This window comes from Marmota flaviventris, chromosome 4, assembly GCF_047511675.1.
Source record: "Marmota flaviventris isolate mMarFla1 chromosome 4, mMarFla1.hap1, whole genome shotgun sequence".
In the NCBI taxonomy this organism is placed as follows: domain Eukaryota; kingdom Metazoa; phylum Chordata; class Mammalia; order Rodentia; family Sciuridae; genus Marmota; species Marmota flaviventris.
Window position 1 is genome coordinate 128,326,757 of NC_092501.1, and position 25,829 is coordinate 128,352,585.

At 33.4% G+C, this 25,829-nt stretch overlaps 1 protein-coding gene and 2 non-coding genes across 6 annotated transcripts in view; 2 read left to right on the forward strand and 1 right to left on the reverse strand.

The window, feature by feature from the left end:
• The window catches only part of Rb1 (RB transcriptional corepressor 1), a 161,197-nt gene that overhangs the window by 15,947 nt on the left and 119,421 nt on the right, over positions 1 to 25,829 (forward strand). For 3 of the 4 annotated variants that reach the window (XM_071611499.1, XM_071611498.1, XM_027928767.2), the window contains exons 3-6: positions 12,788 to 12,903; positions 15,897 to 16,016; positions 23,909 to 23,947; positions 25,340 to 25,407. In XM_071611499.1, coding sequence (XP_071467600.1) covers positions 12,788 to 12,903; positions 15,897 to 16,016; positions 23,909 to 23,947; positions 25,340 to 25,407 — 343 coding nt within the window. The remainder of the gene's footprint in view (positions 1 to 12,787; positions 12,904 to 15,896; positions 16,017 to 23,908; positions 23,948 to 25,339; positions 25,408 to 25,829) is intronic. The other variant, XM_071611500.1, reaches the window with a different exon arrangement.
• Trnaa-agc (transfer RNA alanine (anticodon AGC)) lies at positions 7,394 to 7,463 on the reverse strand. Its single transcript has one exon. It is a non-coding gene; the product is annotated as a tRNA-Ala (tRNA).
• LOC114087521 (U4 spliceosomal RNA) lies at positions 8,363 to 8,498 on the forward strand. Its single transcript, XR_011707468.1, has one exon. It is a non-coding gene; the product is annotated as a U4 spliceosomal RNA (small nuclear RNA).

The window sequence follows — 25,829 nt, forward strand, 5'->3', positions numbered from 1 at the left end:
TTTTGATGGATTATTTAGAAATACATTGTTTAATTCCCAAGTATTTTTCTATTTTTCTGGGTATATTTCCATTATTGACTTATTATTTAATTCTGTGCTTTTTAATTTCTTTATAACTCTTTAAAATTTGTTGAGTTTCATTTTATATTGCAGAAAATGGCTTATTTTAGTGAATGATCTGTAGATATTTGGAAATATATATTCTGTTATTATCATATAGAGTGTTCTGAAAGCGTTAATTAAATTGGGTGATCATGTTTCTTAGATCCCTTAGGTGTTTTATTGATCATTGAGGGATGATGTGATATTGTACATTAACAGTATGAAGGACAAAAATCATCTAATCATCTTAGCAGATGTTGAAAAAGCATATACTTTCATGGTAAGAACTCTCAACAAAGGTATATCAGGAATATATCTCATCACAATACAGGCCACATATGATAAGGCCACCATCAACAGCATACTCAAAATACTCTGGTGAAAAGGTGAAAGCTTTTTCAGTAGTATCAGGAAGAAGACGAGAATGCTGCCTTTTTGCAGGGGAAGAGGGTACTGGGAATTGAACCCAGGGGCACTTCAACACTGAGCTACACCCCAAGTCCTTTTTATTTTGAATCAGGGTCTCACTGAGTTGCTGAGGGTCTCACTGAATTGCTGAGGCTTGCATAGAACTTTTGATCTTCTTGCTTTAGCCTCTAGGGTCTCTGTGACTACAGGTGTGCACCACCATTCCCAGAAAGATGCTGAGTCTTGCCACTTCTGTTGAACATGGTGCTTGAAGTCTTAGAGCAGTTAGGCAAGAAAAAGAACTAAAAATCATCCACATAGAAAAGGAGGAAATAAAATTGTTTCTTTTTGCAAATGACATGAATATATATATATATATATATTTTTCATATACACACACATACACACACACACACACTAAAAACTCCAATAAAAACCTGTTAGAGTAAATAAATTCAATAAAACTGTAGGATACAGAATCAATATACAAAAATCAGTTATGTTTCTACACAACTAACAATGACCTATCCAAAAAACAAATTAAGAATACAATCCCATTTACCATAGCAAACAGAATAAAATACTTAGGAATAAATTTAATCAGGGTGGTAAAAGATTTGTATGCTGAGAACTATAAAACATTAATGAAAGAAGTTGAAGAAGACAAATAAATAAAAAGATATCCTGTATTCATGGATCAGAAGAATTAATATTGTTAAAATGTTCATACTATCAAAAGCAACATACAAATTCAGTATAATCCCTATCAAAATTCCAATAGCATTTTTCAAGGAAATAGGAAAAAAAACACCTTAAAATTCCTATGGAACCACAAATACTCCAGTAAAAAAGCCATATTTTTTCTTTTTCTAAGCATTAGTTTTAATTGTAATTATTAGCACATATTAATTATACAAAATAGTTGTGAAATTTTCATGATGCATATAACTCACTTTGATTGTATTCACCCTCTTTTAAAAATTTTTAAAATATATTTTTAGTTGTTGATAGACCTGTATTTTATTTATTTATTTATATGTGGTGCTGAGAATCAAACCCAGTGCCTCACACATGTTAGGCAAGTGCTCTACCACTGAGCTACAACTCCAGCCCTAATTTTTTTAAATATATTTTTTAGTTGTCAATGGACCTTTATTTTGCTTATTTATATGTGGTGCTGAGAATTGAACCCAGTGCCGTACACGATGTACCATTGGAGCTACAACCCCAGCCCTTAATTATTTTTTAAACATTTTTATTTGTTCTTTTTATTTATATATGAGAGTAGAATGTATTTGTTTAAATTTTTTTATTTAGTTTTTGATGGACTTTTAGTTTTACTTATTTATATGTGGTGCTGAGAATCAAACACAGTGCCTCACACATGCTAGGAAAGAGCTCTGTCGTTGAGCTACAACCCCAGCCCAGTAGAATGTATTTTGACATTTTATATATACATGGAATATAATCTCCCATTCCTGTGCTTGTACATGATATGGAGTTACACTGGTTGTGTATTCATATATGAAATAGGAAAGTTATGTCTGATTCATTCTACTATCTTTCCTATTCCTATCCCTCACCTTCCCTTATTCCCCTTTGTCTAATCCAATGAACTTCTCTTTCCCCTCCCCTACCCCTTATTGTGTGTTAGCATCCGAATGGCAGAGAGAACATTTGGCCTTTGTTTTTTTGTGACTGGCTTATTTCACTTAGCATGATAGTATCCAATTCCACCCATTTACTGGAAAATGCCATAATTTCATTCTTCTTTATGGCTGAATAATATTCCATTGTGTATATATACCACATTTTCTTTATCTATTCATCTGTTGGAGGGCATCTAGGTTGGTTCCATAGCTTAGCTATTGTAAATTGAGCCGCTGTTAAGTATTGATGTGGCTGCATCACTGTATTATGCTGAGTGGGATAGCTGAGTCAAAAGGTGGTTCCAGTTCCATTCTAAGTTTTCTGAGGAATATGCATACTGTTTTTTGTTTACCTTCTTTACTCTCTGTTGACATCCAGTCCCCTTCTCCTTTCCTAATCTTCCCCATTCTACTTTGTTGTCATTATTTTTTTTTTTTTGATTCCTCACATGAGAGAAAACGTGTGATACTTGTCTTTCTCAGTTTGACTTATTTCACTTAACATAATTATCTCCACTTCCATCCATTTTCCTAAGAATGAATGATTTTGTTTTTACTGACTAATATTTCATTGTGTGTATATACCATATTTTCTTCATCCATTCTTTATCCATTCAGCATTTGGGTGATTCTGTAACTTGGCTATTGTAAATAGCACTGTGATAAATATAGGTAACCAGGCATCTCTATTGTATGCAGATTTTTATTCCTTTGGGTATATATCCAAGAGTGGTAGCTGGATCATATGGTAGTTCTATTTTTATTCCCACAGTGACTATACCAGTTTACAGTCCCACAGTCTAAGGATTCTTTTTTCTCATATTCTTGCCTGAATTTGTTAATTTTTCTTTTCTTGACAATGGCCATTCTGACTGCAGTGAGCTAGAATTTCAGTGTAATTGATTTGCATTTCCTTGATGACTATAAAGATGTTGAGCTTTTTTTTTTTCATATAATTTTTGACCATTTATACTTTTTCATTTGAGAAGTGTCTGCTCAGCTCATATGCCCATTTATTGATTGGATTACTTGTTTTTTTGGTGTTAAATTTTTTGAGTTTTTCAAATACTCTGGATATTATTCCTCTCTCAGATGAACAGCTGACAAAGATTTCTTCCCATTTAGTAGGCTGTCCTTTCACTCTGTTGATTGTTTCCTTTGCTGTACAGAAACTGCAAAAGCAAGATTGAGTCAGAAACACAAGGTTGGAGGCATCATACTTCCTGATTTAAAAATCAGCTAACAAGTTATGGTAATCAAGAGAGTATAGTACAGTTTTTTTTTCCTCCCAAGTAACAGTGGGAACAACTTTTTTGAGGGTTCTGTTCACCTCCCAATGGACCCATTGCAAAAATTTAACCCAACCTCGACCCAGGAGTCTTTTCCGATGTCTGAAATGAAGAAAATTCAATGGACTCTCATCTGGTCAGTTCAGAAATGCTAGTAAAGCAACTTCATGACTTAACTCTGAATCCTTGTGCTAAATGCCCTTCCCCTCTGCCAGAAGGTCCACCCCGACTGCAGGACAGAAGTGAGAGGATCTTATGGGAGGTCAGGAGTGGCTTTCCCAACAGGTGGCGGTGAAGAGTCTAGACATTGTTATTGGCATGGAAAGAACAGGTGGCAAAATGGAGATATCTCTTAAGTCTTGAAAGAGAACAACGAAGAGACAACAGTCTTAAGGGAGTTCAGAGTGAATCACTAACTGTACCATTCAAATGTACCTGCAGTTTTTGTGTATATCATGGATGGGATCCTTCTGAGAATGCTAGAATAGGGTATGATTATGACACAGAGTCAATATAGGCGTAAATTGTATTTGTTCTTCATGATGGTAGTTTTAGGCACACTATGCTTAGACTGCATACTAATGATTTTGAATAGCTTATGTATGAGTTCTGTGATATCTTTATTCTTTTGCATCCAAAATTTATTTGTTTGTTTGTTTATTTATTTATTTTGGTGTTGGGGATCTCTTCATGCTTTAAGCCATCTCTTAATGCCAGTAATTTATAAGGAATCTGAGCAGTTAAAATGTACATAAATGACTTCAATATACTTAAGTTTTATTTTTTTTTGTTTGACTCAAAGAAGTACCAATAGGTCTCAAATCTTCCCTTGGATTTTAAAAGCCTGAAATCTGTGAAATAAAACTCAGGAACTGGAAGAGATGTTAAGAGAATATTGGATAGTTTGATTAGAGTGTAATAATTAGAGTAGATAATTCAATTTTCTGGTTTTCAAAAAATTGAGTTGCCATAAAAGGAAATTTTGATGTGCTGTTTTAATTTTCAGTAGGAAATAAATGTGCACATAGAAGGGAAAAAAAGAGTATAGTACCAGCATGAAAACAGACACATAGACCAATATTATAGAACATAAAGATATGCCCAGAAATAGACCCAAACATACATGGTCAACTAATTTTTGACAGAGGCACAAGAATACACATCAGAGTGGTGGTAGTGGGTGGGGGAGGATAGTACTTTCAATAAATGGTGCTAGGAAAACTGGATATTCACATGGAAAGAAGTGAAATTGGATTCTTATCTGACCCCACACAAAAATCAAAATGGATTAAAGACTTAAACATATTACCCGAAATGGTAAAATCCCTAATTTCCAAGTCAGTTACATATCATCTGTATAGAAAATGAGGTCTGTGATATTATTTCTTTGTGTGAGTTACTCTTGCTGATACTACTAGTTTGTCATCAGTTTGTGAATGGGATCTTAAGAAATTAGTAGAACCAAAATCTTATTTTACACTTTGTGGTTTCAATTACTGCTAGTTTCTCTGTCCATACTTAAAAAAAAAAAAGAAAGAAAAGAAAAAAGAAAAAGAAAAAAAAGTCAAAAGCCATTCTATCCTACATCAGAATATGGTCATTTGCCAAAACTTAAAAAAAAAAATAATTTATCACAAGTTGGTGGTACTAGGCTCTTAGAGTACAATAGTAAATTAAATATAATTTTCTGTCTTCAAAATGTTTGTAGACTAATTGAGTAGGAACAAATGAACAAGCAAGTGACTGCCAGTTCAGTTATGCTTAGACAGTCCTGTGCATCTACTTTTGTAGGTGTTCTCAAAGGAAAGAGTCTTAGGTGCTCATCTTTTGGGCAGATGTCCAAGTAAATCTGAACTTGCCAGGTATATTTTTTATGGGAGTATAATCACTCTCCCCACAAAGTTATTATGTAACTGAATGGTTGATTCAGCTGTTGTTTACCCAAGCATGTCCTGTTAAAAATGTAATTGAGTTCAGACAAGAGTTAGTTTATGCATTCCTTTTCATGTGCTACTTTTGCATTTTGCTTCTGTGACCAATATTAGAATGTTGTCAGATGATGCTAAACAAGCATGGGGAGATTTTCTGGCATATTAACATGTTATTCTTAATGTTCATACATCAAACCTAGGTGAGAAGGAAATCTAGGCATAGAGGATATAGGCAGTTCCTTTTCCTATTTTGTTGTACTACCATTCTGTGATACATTGAACCATATTGCTAGTCATTCATTAGTCTCGTGAATTATGTGTAAAGATGTGTCCTTTTTATCCTGACATGGAGAATATATTTCTAGTGGCTTATCTTCTTTTATTTCAAAAATATAGACGGGAGAAAATATTATTTTAACTTGTTGATTCAATTCAGTTCACATTATGATAGTTTAAGTAGTATGTAGTGTGTTTACATGATGATTTATGTCACCACTTGGTGGAGCTATTTTACAAGTAAGTGTGTTACAAAACAAGTATGTATAAATTGTCACTAATTAGGGGTTATCATTAGGGTGGTTCAAATGAAGGTAAACTCTTCAAAGGTTGATTGTAGTTCTTTATTTAAATTTTAATGCATATACACTTGATATTTTAAAGATTTTGAGGAAACGTTCTTCATTTTTCTTTCCTGCTTTAAATAAATTTAGCATTTTTTTTTTTTTAGTGACTTCACTTTTCTCCTGTTTACAATTGTAGGCAATTTAGAAAATATATCTAGGATTAATGAAGAAAATGAAAACCATAGATTATTTTACCAACTCTAGAGCTAAACATTAACATTTCAATATGTTTTTTTTTTTTTTTTTGCATTTCCTTTCTTACCTTTTTCCCTCCACAAAATTGGAATAAATATATACAAATAATTTTGTGTTCTGTTTCCTTTTTTTCCTTAACATTTTATCTTGGATATTTTTCTGTGTTCTTCTAATTTTCTTTGAAAATTAGGACTCCTAAAACAGGACATGTTTTAGGAGTCTTAAGTTATTCTATGACATGGCTACAACATTTATTTCATTATTGTATTTTAAGATATTTAAGAATCTCCCACTATTTTTACTATTTAAATGATTCTTTGAATGTTTTACATTAAATCCCGACTCTTTAATTATTTTAAGTCAATAAGTTCTTTGATATTAAACCGAAATTTTTAAGGATTTTGATACATATTAACAAAACATGCTTCAGTTGATACTATTCTGAGTTTTGGCATTTTTAAATACAAACAAAATATAATACAATATAATAATACAAGCATACAAAAGTATGTTTGTTGAAAAGTACTATTTTTTATTTGCAAAATGCTTGTTCTTTGTCCATATTTCTCCCAAGTTTTACTGTCTTTTGGTGATTGTTTTGGCTGAATAGAAATTGCTTTTTTTTAAAGAAATTTTACACTAATATTCTGAGCTGCCTTTCATATAAATTTTCAAGAAAAACATCAGTTACGGATTTTAGGTTGCAAATTGGAAAATAAGGCCTGGAACTTAAAAGAATAATCAGTTGGTGAAGCAGAATGAGACATATGAACCGCCTGTAATGGGGATGATGGAGATGCTAGGGGAGTGGATAAGATTCTTGAGAAAAAGAGAATGATGAAAAACAGCCCTTGAAGTTAAGAAGCACTGAAAATGTTGTGAAATACAATTGGGGATAAGGATATTAGAACTAAGGAAAGAAGTTTTACGGGGACTGAAGGAGAAAAATTGTTAATGGTGTTAAATATTGCATTGAGACCTTTGAAGACCTAGAGAAGAACTCTGGTAAAATAGTATTGTGAGAGAGGTGTGTGTTAGGAGATTCAGTGTGTGTACCCTATGAGAATGTATATGTTTTGTATATGAATAGTAAGAGGTGGGTGTGTTTAGTGAGGGGGAGTTTGTATATGCAGTAAGGACAGTGGCTAAATACTGTCCAGAAGTAGAAAGATGTTATGTTTGTTTTACCCTTTTTTTGGTGGTACTGGGGATTGAACCCAGGGCCTCATGCATGCTAGGCAAATACTCTACCACTGAGCTACATCCTTGTTTTTTTTATTTTGTTTGTTTTTTTAAGGGTGATGTAAGTTTATTTGAAAGCAGAGAAAGAAACCGAGAGAACTTTTAGAGAAATTTCAAAAGACAGGAGGAATTAGTAAAATCGAGGGGGATGCTGACAATGTGATCTAAAGTGGAAGGAATTCAGAGTTTTGAGAATGGAGAAGAATGTCCATTTGTCAAAATCAGAAAAGAAGAAATTTATAGGTGAATTTTCAGAGATAAAATGCATAGTCATTTTGGGGAAAACTAGAAGGTAAATGGAATTAAAAATAACTTGATGTGGAAAAGAATTAAAAATAACTTGAGGCTTTAAGTAGTGACTCTTCAACCTTTTCAATCAAATAGAAATAAAAATCAAAGTTAAGAACATAGACCTCTTGGTGAAGGTGATGAGATTAAAGATTTCAATAATGAAAATGTTAAGAATTATAATAAGGAAAATACTTAAAGAAATGGGATAATGTTAAATTGAGTGTTAGGAAATTTGGTTTTTATGTGTGTGACCTTGCATGTCTATGTTGAGCCAGTGTTAACTCTAGTCTTTAGTCTTTGAATTCATACAAGAAGAATAAAAGTTGAGATTGCCTTTCAGATAGAAAAATATTGAATTAACTCAATTAAAAATGGACAAGAAATACAAAGCTACAGTAATCAAGACATCGGTGGTTACTGGTGAAAAGGAAGACGGGTAGATCAATGGAACAGAACAGAAAATCCAGAAAGAGGGTACAGAAGGTGGCACATTTTTGTAAATCCGGTGAGCAGGGAGATTGAGACAGGAGGATTTTGAGTTCAAGGCCAGCCTTGGCAACATAGCAAGACCTGGAAACTACAGACCAATATCCCTAATGAACATAAATGCAAAATCCTTAAGAAAATAGCAGAGCTTTGTGCATTGGCAGTATTGTAGCCAATGAGGTTTTTTTCCGAGGTGCAACTATTGCTAATTAAAAACTTAAGAAAATATCACACCACATTAAAAAACGCATCAAGGAGTTAATATGCCATGATTGAGTGGTTTTTATCCCAGGAATGCAAGATTGGGTCAACATACACAAATCAGTAAATATAATTCACATAAATAGAATTAAGGAAAAGCATCATATGATCATCTCAATAGACGCAGAAAAGGCCTTTGGTAAAATACAGCACACATTCATGTTAAAAATACTGGAGAAACTAGGGATAGAAGAAATTACTTCAATATTATAAAGGCTATATATGAAAAACCCAAAGCCAACATCATTGAATGGAAAAAAACTAAAAGCATTTCCTCTAAACTCAGGAACAAGACAATGATGTTCTCTCTTACCACTTCTATTTATTTAATATAGTTCTTGAAACTCTAGCCAGAGCAATCAGCAAGAGAAGGAAGGTAAAAGGATACAAATAGGAAAAGGAGAAACCGAACTATTTCTGCTGATGACATGATCCTATATGTAGAAGACTCAAAAAATTCTACCAGAAGACTTCTAGAGCTGATGAGTGAATTCAGAAAAATAGCAGGATACAAGATCACATTCATGAATTGATAGCTTTCCCATACTCCAATAGTTATTCAACCGAGAAAGAAATCAGGAAAACCATCCCTTTCACAATAGCCCCTAATACAAAAACAAAAACAACAGAAACCTGGAAATTAATCTAATCAAGGAAGTGAAAAATCTCTACGATGAAAATTATAAGACACTGAAGAAAGAAATTGAGGAAGACCTTAGAAGATGGAAAGACCTCCCATGTTCTTGGATAGACAAGATTAATATTGTTAAAATGTCTATACTATCAAAAGCAATATACAGATTCAATGCAATTCTCATCAATATCCAATGATATTCTTCACAGAACTAGAAAAACCAGTACTTAAATTCATTTGGAAGAATAAAAGACTTGCAATAGCCAAAGCAATCCTCAGCAAGAAGAATGAGGCAGGGGTCATTCACAATACCCGATCTCCAGTTTTTTTTATAGAATTATAGTAACAAAACCAGCATGGTATTGGCATCAAAATAGACATGAAAATCAATGGAATAGAATGTAAAATAGAGACAAACCCACATACTTACAGTAATCTGATACTGGACAAAGATGCCAAGAATATATGTTGGTAATGGGAAAACTGGTTAGCCGTATGTAGAAGAATGAAACAAGAGTCTTCTTTCAGAGAAGACAAATTAAAGTAGATCAAAGGTTTATGAATTAGACCAGAAATCGTGCAACTACTAGAAGAAAACATAGGGTCAACACTGCATCATATTCTTGTGGGCACTGACTTCCTTAATATGACCCCTAAAGCTCAAGAAATAAAACCAAGAATTGATAAGTGGACTGTCATCAAATTAAAAAGCTTCTGCACAGTAATGGAAATGATTAAGAGTGTGAAGAGAGAATGGGAGACACAGAATGGGAGAAAATCTTTGCCAGTTACCCCTCTTGGGATTAATATACATAATATATAAAGAACTCAGAAAGCTTAACATAAAAAACCCCAAATAACCCAATCAGTAAATGGGCAAAAGAACTAAATATCCATTTCTTAAAAGAAGAAATGCAAATGGCTCCATATATATGAAAAATGTTCAACACCTCTAGCCGTTAGGGAAATATAAATCAAAACTAAGATTTCATTTCACTCCAGTCAGGATGGCAGTTATCAAGAACACAAATAATAATGAATGCTGATGAGGATGTGGAGCAAAAGTTATATTGTTGTGGGACTGTAAATTGGTATAACCACTCTAAAAAGCAATATGGTGATTCCTCAGAAAACAAAAAACGGAACTACCATTTGACCCTGCTATCCCATTTCTTCGTATTTATGCAAAAGAACTAAAATCAGCATACTATAGTGTTACTGCTACGTTAGTGTTTATAGCAGCACCATTCACCATAGCCAAATTATGGAACTAGCCCAGATATGTGTCAATAGATGAATGGATTAAAAAAATCTTGTGTATATACACAATGGAGTTTTACTGAGCCATAAAGAAGATTAAGTTACAGAATTTGCCATAAAAGGATGGAAATGGGTAACATCATGCTAAGTGAAATAATGCATACTCAGAAAACCAAGGGTCAAATGGTTTGAGAGAAATGTGGAAGCTAGAGCAAAATAAGGGAAAAAATGAGGGTGGGATCAGATATGATAAAGATAGGGATGATCATTTGAGTGAAAGGAAGATCTGCAAAGTAGGGGAAAAAGGGAAGAGAAAGGTAGGGGGAATGGAGACTGAAATGGAATAAATCAAATTCTATACATATATGACTTTGTCAAAATGTATTAGAAAACTAAGTATGACTATAATGCCTTAAACAACAACAAACACACATGCACAAGGGATAATCCAGAAAGAGACCCACATGTGTACAATCAATTGATTTCCTACAGAGGTAAAAAGGTAATTCAACAGAGAAAGGATATTTTGCAACAAACAGGAACAGATATCTATATGTAAAAAGTTTATTTCCTATGTTGCACCGTTTTTAAAAATTTAACTCAAAATGAATCAGACCCCTAGAACTAGGAGGTAACAGATTGTGTTACACAAAGATTTCCTAGATACTACATTGAAAAAAGCATGATCCATGGAAGAAAAAAATTAATGAGGTTAATCAAGATTAAAGCTTCTGCTCTTTGAAACATGCTATTTAAGAAAATTAAAAGATAAACCATATCTGAAATAAAGATCACATTTTCCTCTTAGGAAAATTCTTCAAATCCTAAAAAATCTGATAGAACATGTCATTTAGGCATTTTACATATCAAATTATCATGTATTGGATTTTGTGGACTGTGTCCTAATAAAATTTGATGTTTTGAAAAAAGTGAATAAACAATATACTAAATTTTAACAGCTGTAGTTACTTCATTTCCTAAAGATTAGGACAAAGAAAAAAGACTGGAATTGCAACAGACACATTGAAAGCAGTTAAGTTCACCTAATGGTACCTGAGGGAGAAGCAGCAAACCAAAAACATGGTAAGAAATAGGCATAAAAATTCAAAAAGCATGTACATGGGGAGTTTCTATCATAGAGGCAACTTTTCACATATTAGTAGTTCCAGAGAAATTGACTATACTAATATTAACATACACATAAATTGATGTTCATTTATTTTATTAAAATAGATATTTAACAGTTGTCAAAAAAATGAAGCAGTGCTCTTTTTATGTTCAGTTTCAGAAAGAGTTTGTAACATATTTCCAGAATAAAATAAAATCCAGATAATTTGCACACATTAAAATAATTTAAAAAAGAACTCTTTTTTTCTAGTATGGGGGATTGAACCCAGGGATTGAACCCTGCTACTGAGCTATGTCCTGAGCCCTTTTTAAAAAATATAATTTTAAAAAAAATTTTGAGATAGACTGGCTAAGTTGCAGGGCTTGCACTTACTATCCTTACCTGCCTAAGCCTCCCAAGTAGCTGGGATTGCAGTCATGTACCATGGCACTTAACTAAAATATATCAATTCTAAGAATACCATTCAAGGGGCTGGGGATGTGGCTCAAGCGGTAGTGCGCTCGCCTGGCATGCGTGCGGCCCGGGTTCGATCCTCAGCACCACATACAAACAAAAATGTTGTGTCCGCCGAAAACTAAAAAATAAATATTAAAATTCTCTCTCTCTCTCTCTCTCTCTCTCTCTCTCTCTCAAAAAAAAAAAAAAAAGAATACCATTCAATAAATTTTGACAAATATATTTACCCATGTACTCACCACATGAAGATATGGAAGTTTCTGATCAAACAGAAAGTTATCTTGTTCTTTTTTTCAGTCATTCCCTCATACCTCTGCACTGATCTACTTTCTGACCTTAAAGATTAGTTTTGCCTTTTCTAGAATTTCATATGAAAGGAATTATATAATATATCCTTTTGTATCTGGCTTTTTCTCAGCATAATAATCTGAGGCTTATCTGTGTTGTTAAATTTATTAGGACTTCTCCAATTGTCCAGTAACACTATTGTATGGATATATTACAATTTGTTTATTTATTTACTTTTTAAAATTTGGGTTGTTTCCAGTTTGGGGCTATTATGAATGAAGCTGCTATGAATTGGAAGTTTCTATCATAGAGACCAACAATTCATATTCTGATCTTTCTTATAAGTTTTTTGCTTTATAATCTAAAATTTGAATGTTTTATTAAGTAAAATGAAATATTTTCATTATATGCCATTATAAGGATTTTAAAATACATTTATTTTGTTAGCTGAATAAGAAGAAATCCACATATAATACTTTTTGATAGAGCATCTAATATGTGAATGAGTTAATGAAATATTTGAACTTTTTTTGTTGTTCCTAGGAAGGTTATATTCAAAAGAAAAAAGAACTGTGGGGAATCTGTATCTTTATTGCAGCAGTTGACCTAGATGAGATGCCATTCACTTTCACTGAGCTGCAGAAAAACATAGAAACAAGGTAAAATTTCTTACATAAATTTAGGCCTCTGCTTTTAAAGAAAACTACTTTTGGACTCTTAATAGACTTAGGAAATTAAAAAGAAATGCTAAAATTAAGTAAAACATAAAGGAATAGGTCAAATAGTAAATTGTCATTCTCTCAAGGATCCTTTAATGAAAGCTTATTCATGCTGCATCTCTTTTTTTTTTTTAAAGAGAAGAGAGAGAGAGAGAGAATTTTTTAATATTTATTTATTTTTTTTTTAGTTTTCGACGGGCACAATATCTTTGTTTGTATGTGGTGCTGAGGATCAAACCCAGGCCGCACGCATGCCAGGCGAGCGCGCTACCGCTTGAGCCACATCCCCAGCCCATGCTGCATCTCTTAAAAATTTTGTAATTTGTGTCCTGGCAAAATTTTTGTCTCTTGTTGTTCATCTATAGACTTAATTATAGTTGTTGATAAATTGGACAAAAAAAGAAAAGATCTATAAAATAGGTTTATTATATATTAAAACCTTTATAAAGTGATATCTTTTAAAGGAATTTAGAGAAGATTTATTAAGATTTAAGATTTTAATATAGTAGTTATTATAATTACATACATTTTCAGTCTACTATGTATTTAGACTACTGTATGTGCAGTAGTATTTGACTTGGTAATTACTTAATAAATATTTTGTTGAGTTTATAAGATTTAGAAGAGTGTATTAATTTGTTTCCAGTGATTCACGAACTTTGTGTTGAGAAATCTTCCAGGACTCTGAGTCATTCATTTGCAGCATATTTACAGAATACAATAGTAAATAATTTGAACAGTTGGATGGCTGTATGTTTCTTCTTGAATTAAACATAATTGGTGTATTATTTAAATGAGTTAGATTAAATTGTTATATATTATGACACTTTTTTACTATCTTTAAATAAAATGTGGAAACAAAGGCATTGTGTATTCATAAATATGCAAAATAATAGAAATAACATAAATAGTTCATAGAGTTAAATCCAGAACTACAGGCATTAACACTCTGTTCTCTCCCTCTCTTCCTTCCTTTTCTCCTTCTCTTAAGTTACCCTATAAAAAGAAGACTTTGTTACAACAACTCAGTTTTTGTGGTACTCCACGGATAGATAGCTGTTATACTTTATAAAAGCAGAAACTGAGTGTGGTTCTTTAATAAATTCTATTCTGGGGCCACACATGATGGCACACACCTGTAATCCCAACAACTCAGGATGGTGAGGCAGGAGGATTATAAATTTGAGGCCAGCCTGGGCAGAGACCATCTCAAAATAAATACTATTCTAAAGCTGATTTTTTTTCCTCTGGACACTGCATATTTACTCCATTCTCTTTTATCTTCTAATCAACATCCTGATATTCTCTTTTTTCTATCATTTCTACTCCATCTTTATTTGCTTTTCCATAAAACTTGTGTGGCTGCCCACATTCCTTATATAGGATGGGAACTTTTAATAACTTTTTTTGGGATTCTGGTCCACCTGCTGATTAACTGAAGCTTTTTTATTTCCCCCTCCTTTTTAAAAATGAAGTCACACTGTTTTGCCCTGATTTATCTCAAACTCCTGGACTCAAATAGTCCTCCCACCTCAGTCTCCACAAAATGCTGGGACTAAAGGTGTGCACCATTGCACCTGGTTTAGGTGAAGCTTTCTTTGGTTGCTGGGCAGCCTGTAATTGGATCCAGTGAAAATTCTTTGGTTCATTTAGCTGCTTTGGCCTAATTATTTATGCAAAATTAGTTAGAAATTAGTGTATGAGATGCAGTTGATAATTGCTATCTTGAATGCCCTATTAAAAATGTATTTACTGATGTTTCAAAGATTAATTTTTATAGAAAACAATAATGAGTGACCTAAAGTCATTATTTAATCAAATTAAAATTTTCATCAGCTTTACTTTTCCCTTCTCCAATAATTCAGTCCTAAAACCATTGGTAGGGCAAAGAATGTGTCATGTGTGTATCTGTGTCAGGGGAATATTGAGGGGCCTGGAGAAGATATCAGAGCCAAAAAGGGACCTAGAGAAGATGTCAGAGCCAAAGAAGGGATCCACATGGGGAAGGGTGTCCACATGGATATGTGAGGGGCAACCTAATGGGAGCTGTTTGGTATGTAATGTCAGATACCAAGCAGAATAGATGGGCAGCCAGTCTAAGAGTTAAATACAAGGGAGGGCAACCTAGTGTGGGGAGTCAGAGTACCAGGCTGAAGTAGATGTCCACTTGAAGGGGTGGGCCATCCAGAAAATGGAGTCAGTCTGAGAGTGTCCACATGGGGGAGTAGGTGACTTTAGAGATGGATGGTGGTTACTTATGGGTAGATTAAACACTAAACACTTGGAATGTCTTTACTTCTTGTGTTTTAATTGTAATATGATTTTGTGTTGAAATCAGATAAATTGAAGTGAATCTAAGGCCTTGTGCGTTCTAGAAACTCATGATGTTTAAATTGTACAAATATAGGGTGACTATAGATAGTGATTACGTATGTACAGTATATCTCAGAAAGCTAGAAGAAAGAATTTTGAATGTTTTCACCATACAGAAGTGATAAATGTTTGAGGCGATAGATATATTTAACCTCATTATACAATGTGTATATGTATTGAAACATCACATGGTACACATTAATATGAATAATTTTTGTGTTTTTAGTTGAAAAGACAACTTCAATTTAAAAAAAATCCATACAGATAGATTTACAAATAAATATAAATGCATGTGTCCCTTCATAACCACCACCCCCCCTTTTTTTTTCTCAACCCTAAGTTGATTTAAGTATAGGTAGGTAGATGTTAGGACATGGGTTGAAGGCTAGTTTTTTCCTCTTTAAATTCTAGTAAAATGCAAAAAATAATTCTTTCTAAAGCACATGATAATAATTTGGAATAGAGCTAATAATCCTTTGCATTGATATGTATCTTCTTTGAAAATGAAATAAAACAAATTTTGACAGTTAGATTGATTTTTTTTATTCTTTACTTTGTAGTGTCTATAAATTCTTTGACTTACTAAAAGAAATTGATACCAGTACGAAAGTTGATAATGCTGTGTCAAGACTGTTGAAGAAGTATGATGTATTGTGTGCACTCTACAGTAAATTAGAAAGGTAATAAAGAATTTTATTAGGGTTATTGTACCCTGATTTTTTGTCTTTGTTCATAATTACATTCTATCTGATAACGATAATATATTTAGTAAAGTTATTAATTATTACCCCTTAGACATGTCCCTTTTGCTCTTAATTTCTTATTCTTAGCTATCTTCTTTATCTAGTCATATGTATATTCTGAATGTTTCTTCCAAATTTTTTCATTATCCCTTTGTGTCTCATTTATTTTCTCAAGCTTTAAGCTTAGTTCCTATTTTAGCTTTATCTGCGAGGAGACCTAGTTCTGAATAGTGACCAAAATTTTAATGTCTTTCCAAGATATTCATTTCGAAAGGGGGGGAAATGGCCATGGAAGGTATATGTGACCTGTATGACCAAGTTATGATTTGTGCTCATGTTGGTGATCTAGAAGAGATTTCACCATTACTGTTCAACTTGGAGAATAAGAAATAAGCTTGAATTAAGTTTTGATAGTCTTTTCATCCAAACTGTAGTCTTCTAATCCAAGCTCTGTAGCCCTTAAAATGGCATATATCTGTTCCTTTGCTTGTATGAGAGCTCATTGAATTTGAGTGCCTGTAAAAATTAATGTTTTAGCTAAATAAGCAATTCTATAATAGAATAGTTAGGGAGAAGGGAAGAAAGGAAAAGAGCTGTGTGTCCTTAAATATTCTGGGAGAATGAGTATGGAGACAAGGCTGGAAAGAAACATCTTCTCAGAAGTATGCACCTTTTTTTTTTCCCCCTTTTTTCTTAATTTGTATGTCACTAAAACTTCAGAAATGAGATAAGGATGAGAAAAGTAGAGAGAAACACAAATACAAAACAACAACAAAATTGGCCTGGGTCTTGAGGGAATGTCTTTACTTCTGCTTGTGTTTTAATTGTAATATAATAGCAATTGACCATATCCCCCACCTTCTTGAAGTAGAAGCTTTCTGCTTAGGGAACTTTTTATTATTAAAGAAATGACTTAAGTAATTACATAAGAAATGTGAATTAATTATAGAATACTTAGCACAGAAAAGTATTAGTAAAAAAATACCAATCAACCAAAATTTTAGTGTTAATAGATAATCACTTTTTATGCTTCTTAGGATATCATTTTATGTTATATTTATCATATTGATTTGTATATAGTTCCTTTATCATTTAATAGTGACTTATAATTTTCTTTCTGTCCTTTAAATTTTTTTACAACCACTTAGTTCATATCTGGGAGCTTATCATAAGAATATGATCCCAAATGTAAAAAGAAGCTGTAGAGATTTTTGTCACAATATTATTTAGAATAATGAAAAAATAGAAACAGTGTGTTTATTTACAACTGAAGTTAAACAATAAAACATTATAAGTATAATCTAGACATAAAACAGTACAATTAAGGATTGGGGATGTAGCTCAGTAGTATAGTGCTTGCCTAGTATGCATGAAGTTCTAGATTCATTCCCCAGCATTACAAAAAGGAAAAAAAGTATAATTATAAAATGAATTTTGATGAGGACCAACATGCTTCTAATGTTAATTAAATAAAGGAGAACATACTATGATTATGCATAAGGAAGTCAATGCATATGAAGTCATAGTCATGTTCTGTAACTGTGTGTAAGGAAGAAACCCAGATCACTAATGCATAGAATGAGATAATTGGAAAGAAGTTGACCAGAATTTTAATTGATGTTTTCCCTGGTAAGGAGGATGTATTACCTCTATAATGAAAAAGGAGGCAAGAACTTCTTTAAGCCAGTTGTTAAAAAAAAAATCTGTTCTATACAGATTAGTATTTTAAAAATCTATAATCATCAGATTATTTCTAGACAGACAATTTTGGGGCTAGGGCTGGTTTAGGGCACAGTCCTTATTTTTTTTTCCAGCCATAATAATTTAAAAAAAAATTAGTTGTAGATGGAAACAATACCTTTGTTTTATTTATTTATTTTTATGTGGTACTGAGGACTGAACCCAGTGCCTCACTTATGCCAGGCAAGCACACTGCTACTGAGCTACAATTCCAGTGCTAGCCATAATAATTTTAATTGGCTACTTCTAGATTGTTTTACTTTGTTGTCTGAGATTAGGACTCTTCTTTGATGTTAGTTTCTGTTTTACTTTTTTTCAACCCCTTCTGCTGATAAATTTGTATTTGATTCTCCTGGAGACTTAGGGAGAGTTAAAGTGGAATAACCTAATAGGTATTGCACACTTTACAGTTTAGGGGTTTGCCATCTTTTCTGTAAATGGGAAGCAATGATCAATAAGTCAATAAGTAAATCAAGTAAGCTGTCATTTTTCTTCTTATATTCAGATTTATGTTAAGATTCTATTAAAAACATATGTTTATTTCATGTCTATATTTTGAGGGGTTTAAGTAGCTAGTATGAATGGATGGGGATATGATGTTCTCCCAAAAAAGGGAAACTGTAGTTGGGCTTTTTGGAGAAGAGAATGGACTCTTTTGAGTCAGTCAGATTTGAATTCCAATTTAGGCTCCAACTTGTCATGTATGATCTTGGATCCAAGTTTAGTGTTTAGTTTTCTAATTATATATTAAGCTGATGATAGTGTCTATCTGTTCTAATACATATAGTGAGATAATGCATAGACCTGGGTTTGATCCTCAGCACCACATATAAATAAATAAATAAATAAATAAAGGTATTGTATCCAACTGCAACTAAAAAATAAATATTTTTTAAAAAATTTTATGCCCATTAAAGAAACACTGCATATTCTATCCCTTCCTTATACAGTTACAATGTACATCAACCACCTGAGATAAAGTTACTGAATTCATCATTTCCTGAACTTACAGGCTACTTGTATGTATTTATGGTACTAGAAATGGGAACTTTTGACCCACCAACAGTAGAAAGAAAATTAGGCAGAGAGTACAAATATACAAGCAAGACTGTTTGGGGAGTTTTACCTAAGGACAGGGGGAGACTGTATTGAAGGGACAGAAAAATCAAAAGAAGAAAAGGCCAGCTTTTTATCAAGTAGCTGAGATGGGAAAGATCCTTGGAGGTTTCTAGGTGCCATCCTACATCTGGTCTCTGATTTATTATTAAGAATAGGAGAGAAAGAAAAGGCAAATTCCATACATTATAAGAGTTGAAGAGTAGGAAAAGACTTCTAATAAAAGGTTTTTACCCTCAGATCTTATCTGTTTTCTTGTCCCTATAATGGTCCCTGTCTGTCTCATTCTCCCCTGATAGATTTTATTCTTCTTCCTAAGGGGAAAAGGACAAAATCTTCTCAGTCTTCTTATAGCTACTTTAGACCTATACATGGGTGTTGATCCTACCTATCCCTGGAGATTATAAAATCTCTCCCTGCCTGAACTAAAGGGCACAAGTTGGAGGTGCAAACTTAGTCTGGGATGAGTTGAAAACTAAGAGGAAATGTCAGCTTAACTTGGAAACAAGTAAAGCCTGGAAGACACAAATTTTATAAGCATATTAAAAAGGCAAGGCCCTAAAATCAGAAATAGGGTAAGGGACTAATAGTCCTAAAAATGGTAGAAGCTAAATAAGATTAGGAAGTATTTGTTATTTGTCTTCCATAATCCTTTCTTTTATATATAAGGAAATCAGATTTCCTTTTATATCTCCCTAATGTTAAGCTCTGCTTGTCCTGAAATGTTACCCGAATCCAACAGGTAGAGTTTAAGAATGCACAAATCCTTTCCCCTTCTGCCAATAAGAAATCTAATGCTCTTCTATTTTTGATCAAAGTAACGGCCAAGGAATTTAGTAAGAACTGTAGGCCATTGAGTGTACTTGCCTTATCTTTTAAAATTTTTCCCACTCTCTGTCTTTATTATTTTAAAGGTCCTAGTTTAGCATTAGTTAAGCTTTTAGTGTTACTTTATGGTAAATAAGCTGTCTCAGGGAACAAGCAATGTCACTACCTCTATAACCCCTGCAAGAATCTAGGTGTATAACATGCTTAAATGGATTTACTGGAGTCCTGGGTTTGTTTTAGCTTGTTATTTGTGTAGATATTCCCAAATCAGTTTAGAGGACTCATTAACTGTGCTGCTATTGTTCTCAAGCCTTTGCCCATTTTTGGGTCACAGCATGTGTCTATTTGTAGAAATATGCTACTGGTCTTGGGATGGGTCCCAACTTTGGGGTTAAGATCCCTGAAGTCAAATCTAGGCTTTTTTGTTTGACTTTTATCCCTGTAATAACACATTTGCTTTTTATTATACTTGCCCTACTGGGTATTCAAGACAAAATAGCCCTTACATTTGCCCAAAATCAGCCTTTTTTCCTTCTTACTGTTAAGGTCAATTGAAGCTCCTCAGGGATTATTTTAGGGTCTCTTGACTCCTTTTGTTTTTTCCTCTACCAGTTGTACCATCTGCCTGGATGGGTGAGGGTCTTACTGGCCATGTGGCTTCTCTTGGAAATATTAGGAACATTTCTCTCTGTAATTACCCTCCTCTTTACAGACTGTACATTGGTTGGCTCCTGGTCTCCAAGGTTTTTTTTTTTTTTTTTTTATAAAGAGAGAGAGAGAGAGAACGAGAGATTTTTTTTTTTTTAATATTTATTTTTTAGTTTTCGGCGGACACAACATCTTTGTTTTTGTATGTGGTGCTGAGGATCGAACCCGGGCCGCACGCATGCCAGGCGAGCGCGCTACCGCTTGAGCCACATCCCAGAGGGAGTTTGGGTGACTCACCAGTGTTCCAGGGCCATTTAGAGGAATTTTGTTGTCCCGTGGGTCCTGGCTGACTTTGGAGGGCCAGAATATTGACTGCCCTCTTAGTCTTGTTATTCTCTTTATTTTAACCTCAAAGTCTCAGTTTGTTGAATACCCAAAAGGCCAGTTACTTTTATCCCATTACAAAATATTAAGTGATATAAATAAATCCCCATCCAATTTTGTCTTTTAGAATAAGTGAAATGTTTAAAAAATGAAGTAGAATATACTTGTTCACAGATGTACTGCCTGAGTGAACAGTGTCCAGTCTCATAATTATCAGAGTGATGCTGCTTGGAGTGCACAGTGTTTGGGCACATTTAATTATCTTTGTTTAAAGATGATAGTTATAATACAGTTAGGAGCATACAAACATAATCTTGAAGAATGCTGTCTCTAAACATTTTAGCTTGGAGGACACCAGCTTGGTAAAGTATTCTCCTAAACTTTGCATTTTAGAAGGCTTGTATACTTGAGAAAGTACTTTTAACATACAAAGAAGACAGTAATAAGTATCTCAGCTATACTGAAGTCCTTTTTATTTATATTAATTTAGCTTTTACTTTTGAAGTGAAATTTAGAATTCATAGCTCAGTAGGGATAGCTATAATTATAAGGCTTTGCCTTTAGCAGATCTACATAGGTTAAGAACATTGACAAAGATTGAATAGCTTTATACTTCTTATAAGTTTAGGAAACAGTACTTAATAACCACAAATAGACTTATTACCTGATGTGACTGCTCATGTATACTATAACAAAACACTTTTTCAATCAGAGCATACAGATGCAGAAATGTCAAAAGTTTCATTGGCCATTTTATAGGTTGAAGGCCCAGATACTCTGCATATTGTATAAAAAAGAGCACTGATCAGTTACCTTGCATATATTAAACCTTTACAGCTTTAACTGTATAAACTTTGCATAACATTTAGACAAAGCTCAAATACACGACATATTTAGCCCTCAGTTTTATACATATCTCTAGACACACAGGGTGTCAAATATATTCTAATAATTGCTCATTTAACCAGAGCTATAAAGTGAATTATCTAACAGATTTTAAAGCAGATACTTAAATAAGCCTTAATTCTCTCAAGACTTAGTTTCCTTAAGTAATTAAAACCTAAAGTCAGCAGGAAACACATGAAATTATCTTGATAAAGTACAAAAATCTCTGCTCTTTAAGCCAGCTATCTGAAAATGATACCCAAAGCAGATCAATACCTCAAGAAAACCCTGTTGCTTCTAATGTACAGAAATAGACTCTGACCTCACATCAGTGCACCAAATTCTGATCCTAGAAAAATCCTTTGAATAACTATCAAGTTATAGTCAATTCAATCACATATAAGCCTCCCTCCATAACACCTGCCATTTCAGAAACTCTCTGTAATCCACCTAGACCCTGTGCAACTTGTTTGCAACTTTAGTTTCTGTCCTATCTTTCTTTTTCCCATCTTGGAACTATCTAGTCATTTGATTTTAGGACAAAATTTTCGCTTTACCATACAAACTCCTTTTTCATCTGAAAGCATTCCCTTTTCCTTTTAACCTTCCTTACCAAAATACATTTTCATACCTATAACTTTCTTTTTTTTTTAAAAAAAAAAGAGAGAGACAGAGAGAGAGAGAGAGAAAGAGGGAGAGAGAGAGAAAAAATTTTAATATTTTTCTTAGTTTTCGGCAGACACAACATCTTTGTTTGTATGTGGTGCTGAGGATCGAACCCGGGCCACACGCATGCCAGGCGAGCGCGCTACCGCTTGAGCCACATCCCCAGCCCTATAACTTTCTTATATTTCTTTTTATTCACTGGTTTCCTTCTGCCTTACATTTTAAAGTTTACATTTTAAAGCAATTTTATGAAACTTCTGAATTTAGACAAATTGCTCCTTAATATGACAACATGCTTTATGCTTTTTGTAGTTTTAAAATCAAAACACAACTTAAAAGCTTTGCATATAGAATTACCTATGTTAATTAGAATTTTAACTCTTAGTAATCTTATATTTTAATGCATCAGGCCCAAGAAGAAAGCAATTTTGAACTGTTTCCTATATCAACTGTTTATGGAAACACGTTAATAATCCCAAATATAATCCTATTGGCTTTGCAGCTCTCAAGCTAGGCAAAAGTGTATGTTAGCAATTTCAAAGACATCTTTACTTCTATCTTGCCAACAAATTATATAGTGGGCAAAGTATTAAATTGTCATCGAGAAGGTTAACTGTAGGGCTGATTTTGGTAGGGGGTAAAAAACATTAAAGAAGACATTGTTAAATGGTTTAAAGGATAAATAGAAATTTGCCAAGCAAAATGGGATTGGGGAATGGTACTGAGTCTTGCTAGGCAGAGTTAGCATGTGTACAAAGCCCAAGTAGAAGCAGGAGGTACTTTGATATTGCTAATGGCTGAAAGTTAGGAAGGGATCACGACATTGGTAATGAGTTTGGACTTTGCCCTGAAGGCAATGGAAAATCATTTAGTGATTTAAAACTGGAGAGTGGGTAGTCAGATTTGGTCTTAAAAGACCATTCAGGCCTTTGTAAAAGGGATTTAGAATTTTTTAAAAATATCTTTATTTTATTTTTATGAGATGTTGAGGATCAAACCCAGTGCCTCGCGCATGCCAGGCAGGCACGCTACCATTTGAGCCACATCCCCAGCCTGGGATTTAGAATTTTTGTTGTATTTTCGTATGAGATAATTTAGCCTTAACTTTACTGGCCTTGGTTCAGCAGGGACTTTTTTTTTTTTCTGTCTTATTAGTACCTTTTTCTGAAGAGTTATTGGGGAGATTAACTGTAATACCAAAGCCTGTTTATTACAGGGTAGACTGTATGACTATATGTGACTATTAGCTAAATAGTCATTAGTTATGACCTGATTTGGATTCTAAGCAGATCATCAATTATAAATTATATTTTGAGTTAAAAAGAGCATTTGGATCCAGTCCTTTTCTAATTAGATATTACAGTGATATGAGATGTCACAAATTGGGAAAACCTACTTAGTTTCATTATGCTATATGTGTTTTTGTTTTCAAAATGTGTATTTCTTAAAGTAAGATGAATAAAGTATGATAACATTGCTATGATTTCTGTATTATGAAAATATTTTTAAAATAACTTTTAAAAAAACACCACAATGTTAATAAAATTATTTCTTCCTTTTAGGACATGTGAACGTATCTATTTGACACAACCCACCAGTTCGTAAGTAGTTTAGAGCATATTACATTTTGGTTTTTTTAAAAAAGGGTTTTCTGGAATAGTCGCAGACATTGATAACATTAAGGGTAGTTTGGTTGATGGTAGTTTCATGGGGGAAGAGATGTCTCTGAAAAAGGTCCAAGGAGTTTCCAGAGAGAAGGGGGATCTTGACTCAGGACCAGTGGGGTTTGTGGCATACATGAATGAAGACAATGTCAGCTTGTGTCAGTCAAAGGCACACACAGAGGTTTATTTAGGAAAATGTTCAGAGATTTATTTAGGTATATATTCAAGGGAGAATGGGGGCAATCTCAAGAGAGATGCCTTTGGTTTAATGAGTATGCATTCAAGGTAGAATTCGGGCTATCTGTAGAGGGAGAGAGAGCAATCCCTTGGGATGGACATTGATATTTATAGAGGGGTAGACATTAATATTTATAGAGGGATGGTTGCTGGGGGATGGACTAGATGTAGAACTAGGGTGGAGTTACATAGTTTCAGGCCAGTTTTCCCTGTACTTGGGCATTGCTCTCATGTTACAAGGGCATGGGTCAGGGGCATCTAGCCAAGAGTGTGTTGCTCAGGAATTGTAGTTGTCATGTCAGTGGTTTGTGGGCACTTCCTCTGAGACTCAGAATCTCTTCCTTTATCCCCAAAGGCTACTTTATAAGTTAAGGTCATAAAGTCCTATATAGGTGATTTATCCTGTAAATAAATACATGCCTCATGCTACAAAGGAGAACTAATAATGTGGAAATTGATTCAGTGCAACATTCGCTAACTCTGAGGAAAAATTCAGTTCTTAGATTAAATCTTTATTGATGGTCTCTCACAGATACTTTATTGACAAGACAGCATAATTTTGTGTATGAATAAATTTAAAGATTTATCTTAAAATTTCCAAATTATTTTTAAAAATGTATAATGCATTCTCTAACAGTATACCCATGTAGAGCTCCAGAAATTTTCTTTGGAAGCAGAATGAGTAGGATAGGAGATATTCTGCCCCACTGAAGTACAGTATTGAAGATGACTGATATAAAGGGAAATTGTATAGATAGGTTGCTGAAGAATGAATCCAGTGCCTCACACATGCCAGGCAAGCCCGCTACCACTGAGCCACAACCCCAGCCATCTTTTATATATTTTTAAATAACAATTCAGATATTCAGTATTTCCTTTACAAAGTGTATGCTGTTCTATGGGCTAAATATAATATCTTGGTAGAAATACCAATTGAATTGAGATAGAGTCCGGTATCAATTGAGCAATAAAAATAGAGTATGCACTTAACTCAGTCCTGTAATTTAAAGCAAAACAAAACAGATCACTCCAAAGGCATAGTTGAAAACCTTTGTCAGTATTAAATTTTTTTTCTTTCTATTTATTTACTAGGGTATCTACTGAAGTAAGTTCTGTGTTGGTGCTGAAAGTTTCTTGGATCACATTTTTACTAGCTAAAGGTAAATTCACTATGTTTATTATATGCTGATGTTTTAAATGCAGTAATGAAATTGGTGTTCTTTTGGATTAAGTGTAAAAATCTACTTCCTACTCCATTCTTAGAGTATTATGGATTATTAACTGCTACAACTTCTTAGTAATAATAACAGAAATAACTTTGGACTTTTTTTTTTCCTTCCTTCCTTCCTTTTTTTTTTTTTCCTCCTGTGCCAGGGATTGAACCTAGAGCTCTGATGCATGGTAGACAAGCACTCTTTGATTTTCTAGGGTAAAGATTTACTATCTTATAAAAATGATATTTGCTTATGATAAATAAGTTAAGCAGTACAGTAAGGTGCAAAGAAAAATTATGCAAAGTATACTCAAGAATAACCATCATTAAAATTGTGTAATTATTATTTCAGGTATATCTTTGTATATG